The sequence below is a fragment of the Phalacrocorax carbo genome, chromosome 5 (genome assembly GCF_963921805.1).
Source record: "Phalacrocorax carbo chromosome 5, bPhaCar2.1, whole genome shotgun sequence".
NCBI lineage: Eukaryota > Metazoa > Chordata > Aves > Suliformes > Phalacrocoracidae > Phalacrocorax > Phalacrocorax carbo.
This window is the reverse complement of record NC_087517.1, coordinates 35,044,600-35,060,371: the sequence shown is the minus strand read 5'-3', so window position 1 is coordinate 35,060,371 and position 15,772 is coordinate 35,044,600. Positions and strand designations below refer to the sequence as shown.

General features: G+C 47.0%; 1 protein-coding gene across 1 annotated transcript; it reads right to left on the bottom strand.

Annotated features, from left to right (window-relative positions):
- Positions 1–11,908: 11,908 nt before the first annotated feature.
- LOC104040395 (testis-specific serine/threonine-protein kinase 6) lies at positions 11,909–12,778 on the bottom strand. The gene is given in 6 exon segments (XM_009501105.2): positions 11,909–11,997; positions 12,000–12,158; positions 12,161–12,302; positions 12,305–12,348; positions 12,351–12,696; positions 12,698–12,778. Coding segments are annotated over 6 exon segments (861 nt in total).
- Positions 12,779–15,772: the final 2,994 nt, after the last annotated feature.

The window sequence follows — 15,772 nt, the reverse complement described above, 5'->3', positions numbered from 1 at the left end:
GCATCATCTCCAGCTGCCAGGCCCCAGGATGCCATGGGTCGAAGCCTGCATCTTCCTCCAGCCAGGGTGGAGCAAAGCATGGTGTAGATTTGATCTATTTTTGCACTACTGTGCTAATCCCGGTCAGTGGTGTTATTTAGAGGCTTCCCTTGGTGTGGCTTCCTCTATGTGCTCGTTTTGCACTGCCAGATGTTCCCTTCTCTCACGTTACCTCAGCGTGTCCTACAGCCCTCTTTGCCCGAAACCTCTCTGCCCATCTCTCCTAGGGCTCAGTCATGCTAGCAGGGGAATTTCTAGAAACTGGTGGGATGTAAGGGGCAGCAGGAAATCTTTTCTGAAGGGAGACCAAATCAAAAGCATGGTATGGGTAAGGGGCATCTGGAAAAGGCGCTTGAGCTGCAAGGCGTCAGGGGTTTGTTAGTGACTGCTAAACCACAGCCACCTACCCCGGGGCTTAGCTGCTTTGCCTCTTCAGTCTTGAAGACCTGGGCTCCAAAACCAGAAATATTGGTCAAAAAAGCAGATATCTTACTTGCGCTTTATAGGTAGCTTGTGAGGTTCAGCGTGTGGCTTTTGGAGCTTGTAGTTGCTCTGTTCAATACCAATGAGAACTTTAACAGGTGGGAAATGAATTTGCTAGGAGGTGGCAGGGTGGCACTGAGGAACCATTCTCACCGTGGCGCTTGGAAAGTTGCCTTTGGTTTCCTCAACCAGGGTGTGTGAACGTACGTACTTCAAGGAAATTAAAAATGTGCATGGTGCGAGAACAGCTTTGGCCTGGCACACCCGCTGGCTGCAATTCTTCATTATCTAAGGCATTTGGCCACTTTGTTCTATGGAGATAGTGCCTAGTCTCTTGTGGAGGCTTTAGTTTAGGGGATTTGGGAGGTTTTGTTGCTGTTTGGTTGGTTGTTGTTTCTTCTTTTGGATTGTCGTACTTGCAATGTGACACAAAGGTCACAGTGGCCTTAAGGATACAGTTTTTTCCTCATAAAAAAATGTAATTTAACACAGAGGGGTAAATCTCCTAATTTTCATTTTTTTGAGAGTGAACTGACTACTAATGGATTTGAAAACAGTTTTTTTGGAAAAAAAAAAAAAAAGGAAACAAAATGGATCCTAGCAACTACAAATGAGACCTGTATTTATAGCTATATCTTTCCTAAAAATGGCTGGAAAAGTAAAACTGAGGCTGTGGTTTCGTGTCTCAGCATGAGCCAAACCAGTGCATTTTCTGCCACCACAGCAGCGTCGTCTGATCCTTCCTGCCCCTGTCCCCTGCCCGTGGCTCTGGCCATGCCACCCTGACCCTGCGGCAAGCTGTGGCCCTGTGCTAGGAGGGCAGAGAAGTCGCCTCGTGACTCCCTGGGGGGGTGCAGATCGGTGCGTGGCCCCATGGGGCTGGGTGGGGGGAGAGGAGATGGGGAGCTGTGAATTCAGCTCAGACGTGATGCGAAACCATGCACTAGGATAGTGGTTGTGCTCTCTGCAGACACAACATGTTTCAAGGACTTCATGAACTCTCTTAAAGGACACTGTGTGCCAAAATTCCAGGCTTTCTACCTTTACGAGAGACAAGCATCCCCAAATTTTACTGGCTATTCTCTGAAAACATATAAAGGAGGACAAGAAGTAGATACAGATCCTGCTGCCACGTCACCAGCTCTTTACAAAGTGCAGTTCAAGATCTCTCTCTCCCCCTGGGCTGACTTTATTGTTACAAACCAGGATTTGTACTGGATTTGGTTGGGGAGCGCTGGGAGCACCACAGGATACATCCTCATGAGCACAGCTTTTGGAAGCTGCGTGGGGAAGCCAGACATGCAAGGTGGTGTGAATGCAGGCTACTCTATGATTGCACCACATCTGTGCGGATTAGTAGGAGAAATTTAAAGATGAACACAAAATTAAAGGCTGTGTGAAACCTTCACCCCCTCTAGCTGATGATAAAATTCTCATCAGCTCCACAGGGCCTTGAACCTCTCCCCGTTCTCATGCAGGCTTCTGTGCAGACACCAAGCAGATCATTACAGGGCTTCCAGCTGGGATCATAATGTCATTTCCTCTGCTATTTGCTCGGATTCCTTTTTCATATCTTCCCATTCCATCCTCAGCCTCGCTGAAGGTGTGCTTTGTGATTTTACAATTTAGTTACCACAGCTCTCTGGTGAAAAGGTTTCCCTGGGCTGCCAGAGAAATCCGTCCACCAAATACAGAGCTAGTGCCTACAGCAGGAAAGGAGCAAACAATGCACCTCCTTTTCGGGTCTGTGGATGTGATATACAGCGTGCACACTTTGGCATGAATCCCCACGCTGGCCTGCCTCCTGGCCAAGAATCGTATCTCCCATCCTTAGGGGATACGATGTATAAATCACTGCGGCTCGGCAATGCGGGGAATGTGCCACCAGCAATTCCTGGCCACACTCCTCTTCAAAGCAGGCGGTGTCTGCTCTCCTCGTGTGCTTACAGCAAATACAGAGCATGAGTGTATTGTCAGGGCCGCTGAGGTTGGCTTCTCGAGCCCGCTTTCTACGCACAGTCTGACAATGGATGTGAAGATGGAAGGAAGAAGAAACAATGTGGGGAGGCAGCACAGTACTGGCATGCTTTGAAAGCCAACTCCTTTGCTCCAGATGTTCTAAATCACATGTGGAGAAGTGTTTGTGGTCAGATAGTGCTTGAAACCAATTGTTGATAGTCTCCTGAGACGGCTCGTGACGAATTGTATAATAAAAAAGCTAAAAATAGCAGAGTTATTCCCTGGAAAAGCAAAGTTCCCACAATCCAATGAGCTGGGAAAATTGTTGAACTTTCTTTGGACACAACATGCTCTTTTTGTGTGTGTGTGTTTGTGTGTGTGTGGTGTTCAACCTTCCAGGGTCTCTGGGCTTTTTTCTTATGACCCTTCCTCCTTCTACCAGCTCCACTCAACCATGTTTCCAGCCTCCCCAACCCCAGTAGCAGCTGAACTGGCCTTTAGCCATCGATGTGAAAAACAGTCTCCTGCTCTTCTTGAACCTCATAGTTTGTTCCCCGGTGTCGCTGCTTGTTGAAACATTTTTTTTTTAAACTGGGGAGCGCTAGCTCACAAGACATGTAGTGATAACACCAAGAGATCTTTACCACAAGATCCCTGATAGCAGCGGTCCCCTACTGCCCATGCCTAACCTACCCCACTGCTGATTTCTTTCCAACGTTGTCTGCTTGCACCTCTGCAAGGCCCAGTGCTGCCCTTCCTTCCTTCCTCACTGCATGGGCAACCGGGTGTTAACCACCGTGCAAGGGTTTGGTACTGTGTGTGTCCCCTTGGCAGAAGGGTTGAGGCCAGCAAGAGTGCCAGGACTCTCCTCCACCACAGTGCTCGGTGAGGTCAGGTCCCACCTGGGAACGTCATAGTTTAATGAGTGGAAGTGGGTTTTTTGGTGGTGAGAGGGGAAGGTTTGCTATGGGCTGCTTATGCTGCAGTAACCAATTGCAAATCTGGTGGCGGAGATGATAAAAGCTTTGGGTAATGAGACAAGCTATGGAAACATTTAGCATGCCCAGAGTGAGATCGCGTGTGCTTTGCCAGCGAGCAACAGCCCTTATCATTTGACAGACGTTAAATACATACAAGTGACTCAAGCCTGTCAACTACTGGGAAAAAAATGTCCCTGTTACAAAAACTACCCTTCTGTGTGCTGTTTTTTTGATCTCTCTGATACTGGAATTAGCTATAGATTCTGTCTTATCCTGGCATGAATTGCAGCTCTGCCGCCATGCATACTTATTTAAAATTTTCTTGCTGATAAACCTAGGGGAAGATCTTGGAAACTTAAGCTCAACTTAAGCAATGAACTGTGGGTGGTGGTTTCAACCGTAACTCAGTATAGTGATTTGTTTTATCTGACCATTCGTTCTGGAGGCTAGTGATATTTAAACTTTCAGCAGATTGAAGTAGTCAGCATTTTAAAGTATGCACTTAGGTAAAGTCCTGGGCTTACATGCCAAAGTCGCTTTTGACACTTTTTGTTCAGTGGGAAATTCCACGCGCCCACCAACCCAGTTACCAAAACCTCTGTCGCTCCCCTGCTGTCAGGCAGGTCACCAGCTGATGCCTATTTTTGTGTCCTCCTTCCTGACTCCTGTGGGGCTGTGGAGTTTTGCTAGTGGAGCATCTGAGATGCAGCTGTTCCTTGCCCATGTAGAAACCTGAGGCATGCAGCAAATTTAGGCATAGAGTAAAACCAAAGAAACAGAGCAGGGTGCAATGAAGAGCACAAATGCTTTAGAAGTGTTGTAGATGAAATATGAAAAGGCTCCAGTTTCATAATGAAATGAAGTTTGTGCTGAGCTGTTGGTCTGAAGTTTAGATCCTGCATGATGTCTTGAGAATAACATTTGTAATAGATTTAATCTGCTGACAGACTGATGCTCTGTCCCAAAACCACGAGCACAGTTGTCTCCACGAATGTCTTCCTGCCAGGCACTGCCTGAAATAGAGTCTAACAAAAGATAGAAAGCTGAAGTTGCTTTTTTGTGGTGTGAAGATGAAATAAAATACATGATGATGTGCACGAGCGACTGTCCTACTTACCCAGGCTGGCTGCACTCTGCCTCCCTGCCCCCAGCATGTCACCGGCACCACCACCGCTCTCCTGCCCGCTGCCGTGCTGCTTCCCTGGCCACATCATTCCTCATCCTCCCTTCTTGGACATGGGAGGTCTGTCCTCCCATACCTCCCCGGGCCACCCCTCTGCACACAGCAGGTGCTTACTTCACCAGTAGTAGTTCCCTTCTGCTCTGACACAGTGGTTTGAAGACCTGTTGTTCATAAGGACTTGCTTTTGATATTTCTTCCCCTACTTACAAGAATATGTATATTTATTTGAAGGCTGCTAGTAGGTCTAAGCCTCCCATGGGTCCTTCCTCCAGCAGTTCCCTGGATCCATCACTAGTAAATAAACACAGCTATCAGTATCAGAAAAGATATTTGGCTGTGTAACGCACCGAAAGCAAAACTGCTTTCCCCAAGATTTATTAATCAATTATGGTTTGCCCTGGATGGTGCAGTTTGAACCATTTTCTGGGCCGGGGAGAGAAATATGTCAAATAGAAAGAGAAGAAGCTATTGTTATAATAAATGATAGGGTTCATATGTGCGTGACTCTGTTTTAGGTGTTCCATAATACGTATCCCATTAACAAGCTAAAGAACATGCAAATGAGGAGCCAAGGATTATCATTATATTTGAGACTATAATGTGTATTTTGGTTTTTTGCTTGTAATTAATGGAATGTTGTCTGTCTCTTGGTGTCCCCTGGGTGAGGTTTGTTGTTAGCTGTGCTCTGTTAAGAGGATGCAGCAGCCAGCGTGCTGTGCAAAGCTTGCCTCTCCTTTTTGCAAACGCCCTTTTGCCTCTGCCTGCCGAGCCCTACCTTGTACTTGTGGTGGAGCTCCAACAATTTACCAGCCTTCAGGCTGGGTAAGCCAACATCTGTGTTAAAGCTAAAGCCAAGTCAGTTGCAGTAAATGCTCGAGCTGCATTTTTAATTAAGGTTGTAATGGAAATGGCTCATTTGCCTCCCTCTGGAGAACATACTGATATGACAGTGCTGTGCAGAGTATCATGAAAACAATGATGTTGCCAGTTACACTTCCAGTGGGTCAATATGGTACATGGAGAATAAGCAAAGTCACCATATGGAGAAGGAAGGGTCTGTTATTTCTTAAGGGCTTGTCTGGTGGTGCTCAGTTCCCTCAGCTACTATTTATCTTAAAACCACTTAGTCAGACTTGAAAGCTCTCAGCATCTGGTGGGATGGAGCCCCTTTGTAAATACGTTCCTAAGAGGGTGCAAGGTGACCTGTGAACCTGTCAGCTACCATGCTGACTCTGATGCTGCTGTTGCTGCAGACATTATTGGTGTTATAATTGGTTTGCTAAAAGGCATTTAATTAGTTTCCTATTTGTTAGCATGAATCACTCATATTGTAAAGCACACAGTGAGCCATGCTGCCCAGAAATGCTTCTGTGATGCTACGTAATACACTAGGCAAACAGATCACTATGGTGTCCTACCATCTGTTCTTTGTGAAGCCACCTACAGATTACATGGTGCAGGAGAAGTTCCTCTCTCTGGCCAAGGTGCGCCTCTCATTTAAGAGGTGAGATCATCTGAGGCAGGGATGATCAGTAAGAACAGCTGTACACAGGACCTCTCCCAACAGGGCTCCTGTGACATTTAGGTGCTACCTGAATATAATGAACATCTGTCAGCTGAGAGAAAGAAACAACACCACATGTGTCTTTCAAGGAATCTGTTGGTTGCTGCTGTGGCTGATAATAATGTGAGAAGAAAGGAAGGAAGAACAGACTCCCTACCACCCTTGTGTAGCTCTTTAACTTCAAAGAGAAACACCTGACAACCACGCTCACCCCTCTGCTTTGTCTTTTTAGGTGCTTATGTTGTGTTGCCACCTATAAAAGAAGTCAACAGTAGCCAAAACGTAATTGGCAGATGAAGGCATCGCTTGCTGCCCCACACTTTCATGGGTCTAGAAAATAGTAATTTATTACCTTTGCAGTCAAAATCATTGAGAAGTCTCTGCATCTGTGAGAGAATGAATAGCTGTCACCTCATAGCAGAATTCTAGGTTCATAGATCATAGGGTTACTCCAGGTGGGAGAGGACCTTGGAGGTCTGTCATGGTTTAGCCCCAGTCAGCAACCAAGCACCACGCAGCCGCTCGCTCACTCCCCCTTGGTGGGACGGGGGAGAGAATCAGAAGAGTAAAAGTGAGGTAACTCATGGTCTGAGGTGAAGACAGTTTAACAGGTAAAGCAAAAGCTGCGCGCAGAAGCAAAGCAAAACAAGGAATTCATTCACCACTTCCCATGGGCAGGCAGGTGTTCAGCCATCCCCAGGGAAGCAGGGCTCCATCACACATAACGGTGACTTGGGAAGACAACCACCATCACTCCCAATGTGCCCCGTCCCCGTGTCTGTCCATGTCCCCCCCCCGCCTTCCTTCTTCTTCCCCCAGCTTTATATACTGAGCATGATACCATATGGTATGGAATATCCCATTGGTCAGTTGGGGTCAGCTGTCCTGGCTGTGTCCCCTCCCCACTCCTTGTGCACCTGGCAGGGCACAGGGAGCTGAAAAAGTCCTTGACCAGCGTAAGCGCTACTAAGCAACAGCTAAAACATCTCCACATTATCACCACTGTTTCCAGCAAAACTCCAAAACACAGCCCCTTACTAGGTACTACGAAGAAATTTAACTCTATCCCAGCTGAAACCAGGACAAGGTCTCCAGTCCAACATCCTGTGCCATGCAGGGTCAGCTCTGAGATCAGACCAGGCTGCTCAGGACTTTGTCTGGTCAGCCCTTGGAAACCTCCAAGGATGGAGATGGCACAACCTCTCTGGGCAACCTGGGCTCGTGTTACATCCCGTGGTGTGGGTGCATTCTCAACTGTTGAAAAAGGGAGTTACATGCAGTTAAGAAATGCAGGTCCCTTATTCAGAGCATGGAAAAGAAGCTCCAGCCATCTGCTTTTGTAGTATACTCCCTTTCATTCATTTATGAGATAAAAGGAGATTGATTTGGAAGCAGTTTTGGGAAAGGGAATTCAAGTGTCTTTGCAGGCCATCAAATATTGTTGAATTTATTATTGTTTCAAGACAGAATCACGATCTGACCAGAAGACTGGAGGCCAGGGTAGTTTTAAACTGTAATGTAAAATGAAATCTTCTTGGCTTAAAGTAAGCCATTCAGCCTGCTCACTATAACATGGGGACAATAATATTTACCACTTGGTACTAGTGTGAGGATTAATGTTTCCCTGGTGCTGTGAAAATGAAAATATTTTTCACAGAAAGCTTCTTGTCTGCAAAGAAAATTATGCACACAAAGAGCCTTTGGATCCTGTCCTTTGGTGAGAACCTCGTTAGCTTTTTTAAAATTATACTTAATATAATCAAATGGCTCAAGAGAGGAGAATGTCCCCTTTCTCCCTCCCTATCTCTTCCAACCAACAAGTAAGTTTAGAGACCTGGAGAGCTATGGACTATGAAAAAAGAAGAGATCTTAAACTGAAGAAGGGTTAAGACACACACAAGAGCAAGGGAGACCCATAACTTGGTACGGTGTGGGGTTTGAAAAGAGAGAGGCGGACACTGGGTAGCTTGATAAAAGGCTGCTAGCACTAAAGACTGCAATTATGGAAAGGTTAATGTATTCAAGCAGAGTGAGGTGTATTTATTTGCTAAATTGCCCGTTGAAAGCTTTGCCTTCCGAAAGAGGCAGGGTCACTCAGGTGCGTCTCTCACCCAACCTGCCTGTGCTGGCTGAGCCAAGGGTAATTGAAACAGGTCATTAGCTGCAGGCTGGGCAGCCCAGCTTCGCTGTAGGCAGAAATGCACAGCCCTGAGAGAGGCAGCTCGAGAGTTAATGCAGGAATACATGAGGTGTTTGATTACCCAGCAGTGTTTTCCCACAATTCATGAATATACTTATCTCCAGAGTTTTGTAGCATGTAGACTTTTAAATAGCTGAGTCCTAAAGCTTATCACACGCATCAGCTATGACCTAAAATCTTGAACGTAAATTTTGCTTAGCTGAAAAGGGAGCTTTAATGTCAACATGCAGTGAATTATCTCCCTTCCTTTCATTTGCCCTAAATAGAGTGTATGTCAGGCAAGGTGACGCTGAATTTGGACAAAGGAGCAGTGGGAGGAAAGCTATACTAAAAGTCTGGAAGACATCTTTGAAATTATTAATGCTCTTCTCAGATTAAATGGGGTAAAATTGCTTCAAGATGCTTAGAAAATATATTGAGAAAATACTAAACAATTTATTCCACTGAGCATCCTTTTGAGAGTCCCTCTAACTGATTTCAAGGTATGGGTTTAAAAATCTGGAAGACAGAGTAAGGCCATTGGGTGACATAGGGCACGACAACAACCAATGACAAGGGCTGTGGATGGGGTAACGTAGTACAGCTTTCTACTACTGTAGATAGGACCATGTAGTAAGCCGACAGGAGCTAGGTGGTGGCATGCCGCAGAGCTGTCTTATTCAGTCTCTGAATGTTTCCCTTCTTGCCCTTGAAGAAGGATTAAATAAAGTATATTTATTGTGTATCTTGCATGGTGATCAGCTCCCCCATAGAAAGTTATTTATTCGGTGCTGATATTAGACAAGACCATTTCTAGATCGTACTGCACCAGTGCCTTACAAACAGCCTGAGGAGGACAGAGTCACATTGCAGAATGACTCTGGTGGGACTGATTGGGATATTGATAATGCAGCGCAGTTGTTTATGCCTCCCACAGGTGCTCATTCAAAGTTCAAGGGCTCTCCCATAAATGCAGGGTGCTGTGATTCATGGCCAGGATAGTGGGGCTCATCTGCCAGAAGCCAGGGAAGGGGCACTTCCATCAACTGTGCATCTCCCAGGAAGGCAAAAAAGTGTTTTTACCCTCCTGAGAAGGAAATAAGCCTGGGGAAGCGGCATGCTTAGCACACACACACAGAGACCACAGGAGGCCCTCCACACGGAGTAAGGAGGGGAGGGATGCTCACAGAGGAACAGAGGAGCCTCCTCCCCAGCCTGCTCAACACCCCTGGTTCTGCTCTCCTTCAAAACTGGTTTTCCATTGGTGTAAATTAGAAAATAATTCGTTCACAGTGTTTAATTGTGATTTTTATTTTTAATCTGCGAAATTAGATTTGTACTGGACCATTTTCACAGTTTTGGGACTGCTCTAAGATCGTTAGAGCTGGGCCCTGTGAGATTACCATCTGCGTGGAGAAGGCGAGGGCTGCGGGGCAGCCTTACGAGCCTCCTGTGGCTCATTCAAATCACTTGCCACTTGAACCCCAGCTGCTTTCCCAAGCCACTCAGGGGGGTTCATCCTTGCAAAACGTGTCATCTGTCCCAACTCATATCCTCAACAGATGCAACTGTTTAGGAGAATGTGGTGCTGAGGAGAGATTAATAGGGTCTGGGTTTTAGAACAACCCATTTTATATTAGTTTTGTCTTTAATGAAAGAAAATTAAAGCGAAAGGAGAGGCAATACAGTAGCACCAAGTCTGGCACCAGGTTTCTGCTTCCCACGTTGTTGGGACATATTTGGAGGTAAGCAAGGGCTGCAGTGAGGAAGGGGATGGAGTTGAGAAGGTACCTGGATATCCTGGGGTATGGACTGGGGAGCTCTCCCAAAGGAAGGTGGTGCCTTTGGAGAGGGACGAGGCTGACAGGGTGGTTGGAAGGCCAGCAGGAAAAGGAGAGTTGAGCCTTGCTGAAAATCTCACTACCCTGAAATCTGCTTCCTTGCTTCCCACCTCCTTATGACTTGTCTCCTTCTTTTCCATCCCCAGTATCCTCCTAATCCTTCCCAAGCCTTTTTCCCCAGCCATGGATGGCCCCAAGACACCCTTTCTATCCCTTACTGTGTCTGCTTTGGACTTTGCTGCTGCTATGAAGTTTTATTTTGCAGCTACAAGGAGGAGAACAAAATAAATCATTCTGGGGGTGGCAAAATTCACTGTAGCCCGCATGCTGAAAAGCCTTGGGCTGGCTCTGCTGCCACATCTTGTTCTACTTAAACTGCTGCTTTTAATAGACCCAAAATGTTTGCTTTACCAAAGATGCTTCCTTCTCTTCCAGCAGAACCACGTGTACTGGTTTGTTCCTGTAAAACGTAGCCTGGCTGTGGGAGCTGCTGCCAGGGCTGCGTTGTGTTAGCTCACGTGGCACCAGCAACACGAAGACTGGTGGACCACCCAACTGGGAATCTGACTTCAGTTTTGGTGGAAGCTAGGTTGGAGATTGTTTAAAGGGGATTTGAAATGTCTCATGAAAGCACATTTCAGATGCAAGCTCCTACCTTTAATTAACCCTTTAAAAATGGGACTTGCCTGTAGGGTTGTAGATTTATGGGGGTTGCATTCAGAATAATCGGTAACTTTCTATGCTGAAGCTGGACAGTAGCTGTTAGCAAAACAGCTCTCCTTTATATCTTTATCTCTTTCCCATTTCAGGTTCTCCATGGCCAGTGGCATTTCTTTGCCATCAAATATCTTTTGGCAGAGATTTCAAATGCTGCTAAGAATCAATATCTGAAAAATGTAGTTGAACGTAAGGTGTGGATCTCAAACCCACACCAAAACTTTTGGCTTGGTAATGCTGTCCAGTTGCCTGCAAAGATCCTGCTCTGAATTTGGGTTGTGAATATCACTGTGAGATATAAATGGTGGTATACAAAAAATGTAACATTTTCTCTGCAGTAGTGATTTGCAGGACCACTACTTCCCCCTTCCTACCAGCTTAAATACAGTTTGATGGTGAACAAGGTTGAGGACAAGCCAAGACCCATGTAAGAACAGCTAGCCTCGTGCAGTCCTGGGCAGTGCCCAGCGCATATGGTGGCAGAAGGTGGGGAGCAGTAGAGAAGGGGAGCTGCACAGGAGTTTTGGTGTTCATTACATGTACTAGGGTGCAGGCAACATAAAGGACTGTGCTGCTGCACGTTGTACCTCACCACCCTGCCCTGGCCATGCTGGCTCTGTAGGAGAGCCCCGGCCTTGCCTGACAGGGGGGCAGGTCCCCACTGCGGGCAGGCAGCCACTGCTGGTATAAGCAGTCCTATGCTTTGCTGTCACCACTAGCTTAGCATGGTCATTGTGTCTTGAAACCCAACCCATGGCAGGCTCGTGTGTCTCCTTTGTGAAGGGATTTGACCACTTTCTGAGAGCACATGGTCTTGCTGGTGCTTGAAGTTCAATCAGCTCCACATACAGGCACTCCAGGGCTCAAAATTATCAATATATCACAGAAATGCTTTTCCACTACAGCATTGATTGCACTAAAGTGATACTGCTCTCCCAGGATCTCTGGGGAGGGCTTCCTCATTCAGATGTCCCTCTTCAGCCATCTGTTCTTGGCCACCTGCCCCATGCCGTGCTCAGAGACTGGGCTAAACTGGAGCAGTTGGGCGATAGGGCTTGGCAGGGCTCCAGCAGCAGGGGCAGTCCCTCTGGGTACAGCACCCCTTTCTACTGCTGGGGCATGCTGCGGATGTGTGTATCATCAAAGGGCATGTAGCCGGTCATCATCACGTAGAACATCACATCCAAGCTCCACATGTTGTACTTCTTAGCATGTAGGGGATGTCCAGCAGCACCTTCGGGGAAGCATAGGCTGCCGACCTACAGAATGTGGTGCTTAGGTCCGCGGAGCTGTTGGCCTCCTTGATAAAAGCAAAGTCACTATGTTTGGCCTGGCGGCCATCGGCAGTGAGCAGCAGCACATCTCACACCTGTGATCCCGGCGCACCAAGTGGCAGTCGTGCACGCCCCCACAACGTGTGCAGAGATGTCTCAGGCCCTGGGGATGCAGGGCAGTTTCCCAAGCTGCTGCACCAGCTGCAGCAGGTTAATGACTGCTGCCTCCATCACGATTTAGAGCTTTATGTTGCAGACATCGATGAGATCGAAGATGCAAATGATGAAGAGCTCCCAGGGCAGAAACTTGTACATGAAGGCTGGGGGTGCTCATCGCTGGTCCACCGCCTTGATGGCTAAGGGGCTCTTGTATTCGCTGGAGGTGGCCGCTTTCACCTTGGAGAAGCTGCCCTCCCCTAACGAGTGACCCAGCCTGTAGCCCAGCTCACAAAGCAGCTTCTCTCCCGCATCGTTTTTCTGGCACAATGTGTGATCCCAATGGGCTTAATCAAAGATGGTGTTTTGCTCCAGGATTTGAAAGCTTTAGTATGTGGTACATGGCAGCTCTTGACCTTTGCTGTCTTCCATGGGTGCCTTGGTGGGCTCCAGGGCTCACCCAGGTATTGTGGTGGGGTGGGGTGTTGTGTGGTAGCACCTTTGTGAGATGACAAGGGTGTCTGTTGGGTCCCCTCTGCCCACGGGTGTCCCAAGCATGTCCCTGCACACACCGGGGGAGAACTCCTATGGCTGGATATTTTAGAGTTTTTACCTTTTCTACCTCCTCACTTACGTTTTCAAAATAAAGCTCTTTAGATGATGAGAGTTTAAATGTCAGCTTTCTGGGATGAGGAATCCATTTGGGGTCCTACACCAGTTCTCTGCAGGGTATTAGTTATGTTAAAATCAGAACTGAACATAGTAGTACAAAGAAGTGATTTCTACTGTCCCTAACTGGAAACCACCTTGGCTGGCTGCAAATATTTGCTCTTTTATTATGATGGTGCAGGGAGCTATTTTTCTAGGTAGGCTTTCTGACTGTGTGGTGTGGACGGGGAACTTCAAATGCATCTTTCAGAATGAACAGCTTTTCAGTTTCTTGAACTTGCAATTGCTCTCCCTGTATTTTTACCAAAATGATATTTTGGAGACTTACAGAGAAGAAGTGAGACCAGAGATCCTTCTGAGAGCTTCTGTAGTTTAGATTTTAAATGCTTTCAGTCAGTTTTAGTTGCCATAAGGTGACAGTTGAATCAAGCATGGGGCAGGACCAGAGGGCAGCTGGGTTGGATTGCAAAATCCACTCCGGAGCAAAGCGCGCCTCCCACTGCACGCTGCATCTCAGGCCAGTGTCAGCTCCTTCCTCCGGGTGCTGCATCCTTGGCTCTCAAGAACAGTTGTTTCTGGTTTGTGCTGTTTTTTAAAGCTGTTCAAGGATCATGTCCTCCCTGTGGAGCCCACATTTCCTTTCCAGCTGTACAAAGGAGCCTAGGACCACAAAACGTCCGTCTTCCTAAATACCAACCCAAATGCTATTTTTAATTTTTGAATATATGTTTGATTCTGCAAATAGGTTCTGAAAAGGAATAAGACTTAACTGAAGACAAAGAAAATCTTTCTTGTGAGTCCGTCTTGTCAGTGTTCTGAAGTCACTTGAGGAAATTAAAATAACGAAAAACTGCAAACATAGGTTTATATGTGCTACGGGTGAGCTTTGCCCTGACTCCTAAGGGCAAGTGATCATCATGTCAAGTTTTATCTGCTGTGGAAGTTGCGGGTCAAAACCAAACCACTTTCCCCCTTCAGATGCTATTTCTACAGGCAAGTTGAAGTATGGGAATCCAATGTGCTGTGGTTGAGCACAAGTTGCCAGGCATGTATCAGGCATGTATCACCAGGCGTGCTGTCAAAAAGCCATGTATACTGCATGATGGAATTTGGTCCTGCACAGGGGGTACCCTGCTGACCCCTGAGGAATGTCCTCGGTCCGTCCTTAACTCCTCTGAAGTGAGCGGAGGCCCCATTTGACAGCAAGGACCTTTCCTGGAGCTGATGCCTGTAGGGAGGTCAAACGGAGGGAATCCTGGGTGCATGCAGGGTTGCTGGATGTGACCCAGCCAACATTCCCTTTCTGCTTGGGCCACCAGATGAATGCCCCCAGATTTCTTACTTCTGAAACGGTTCACAAAGAAGCCATTTCCAGGAGTTCCTGTTCATAAACTGCTGTTACTTAAACACAAAAAAATCCCACCTAGCAATCAGTAGGCCAGCTGCAGAAAGCCATTTTGCTGGATACACATGATTTCCTGGCACTTCTGTTTAGCCCGTGAGTCATAACCACAGGGACTTAGCAGAGGTCTGAGCTGGACTTTTCATAGGAGCTGGGAACTTTGAGGTGGCTAAACATAACTGAACCAATGTGGGCAAATTTACAAGGAAAAATGCTTAGACCAGCCATCCCTTCCCCGCTTATTACTGGAGCGCCTCTGGAAAATGCTGTGACAGATAGAAAGATGTGCATGTAGCTATCTATAGGGGTTTGGCTGATGCTCAGTATATCTTTTAAAACAGGAACAGGAGTTCACATTATAGATGTGTTCCCAACGCCCACAGGTAAAATCCCCACTTATGGGAAACCTCTCTGAAGCCCCCTGCAGTAACATAACCAGAAGAGGTGTTGTCAAACCCCAGTGGAAAAACTGAAGTGGCGGCTACAAACCACGCCGAGATGGTAAGGAGTAATGCTGTGGAGTCCTACATTGCTGGTAACTCCACATCTGCTCGAGGGAGCTTGTTGCTTTTTGGGAGGTTTTCAGCAAGATTGGCTGAGGTGAACAGTTTCAGACTCAGGAATTATTCAGTAAGTCTTCCTCTAAACCCAGAAAATGCACTGCGCGGTTAGATGCTGCAGGAGCATCCTGGGGGCTGAAGGGCTTGTGCAGCGCCTTGAAGGAGACAGGGAAGAAAGCTCTGGTGAAAACGGGGATGGAGCAGCTATCGTAGCAAACGCTCCCCCTCCTGTACACTCCAGGCTAAACCCCTGCAAGCCGGGTTTGCTGCCAGGGCTGCGGCCATCCTTACCGTGTATCTCCGTGCTCCTGACACACAGCTTGCACCGCGGCCTGGGACTGCTGCAAAAAGCTCCAAAGACAGACAGCAAGAGGCATGAATGAGAGGCTTCTCTTTGGCAGGACGCTGTCAGGCAGAGGAGGAGGAAAGATAACCGAGCTCAGCTGTTTGTGCTGTGCTTAGGTCACAGAGAAACAGATTTTTGCCTTGTTAGCTGCTGGCTCAACATTTATTGGTATAAAAATGCACCAGAAGTCTCTTTTGCTTTCAAACCCTCCACCTCAAGTACTGCTACCTGTGGTATAAATATTTAGGTCACACCAATATACTTTAGTAGGGTACTCAGTCGTAACCTATAAAAGGATGCTGCGCTTCTGAGCTTTCTGGAACATTTTTTACATCAAAGCTGTGTTTGTAGAACTGACTTGTTCCATTGTTCTTGAAAACAAGAGCAGTTAGAAATCAGGCTGCAATTACTGCTTTGTTC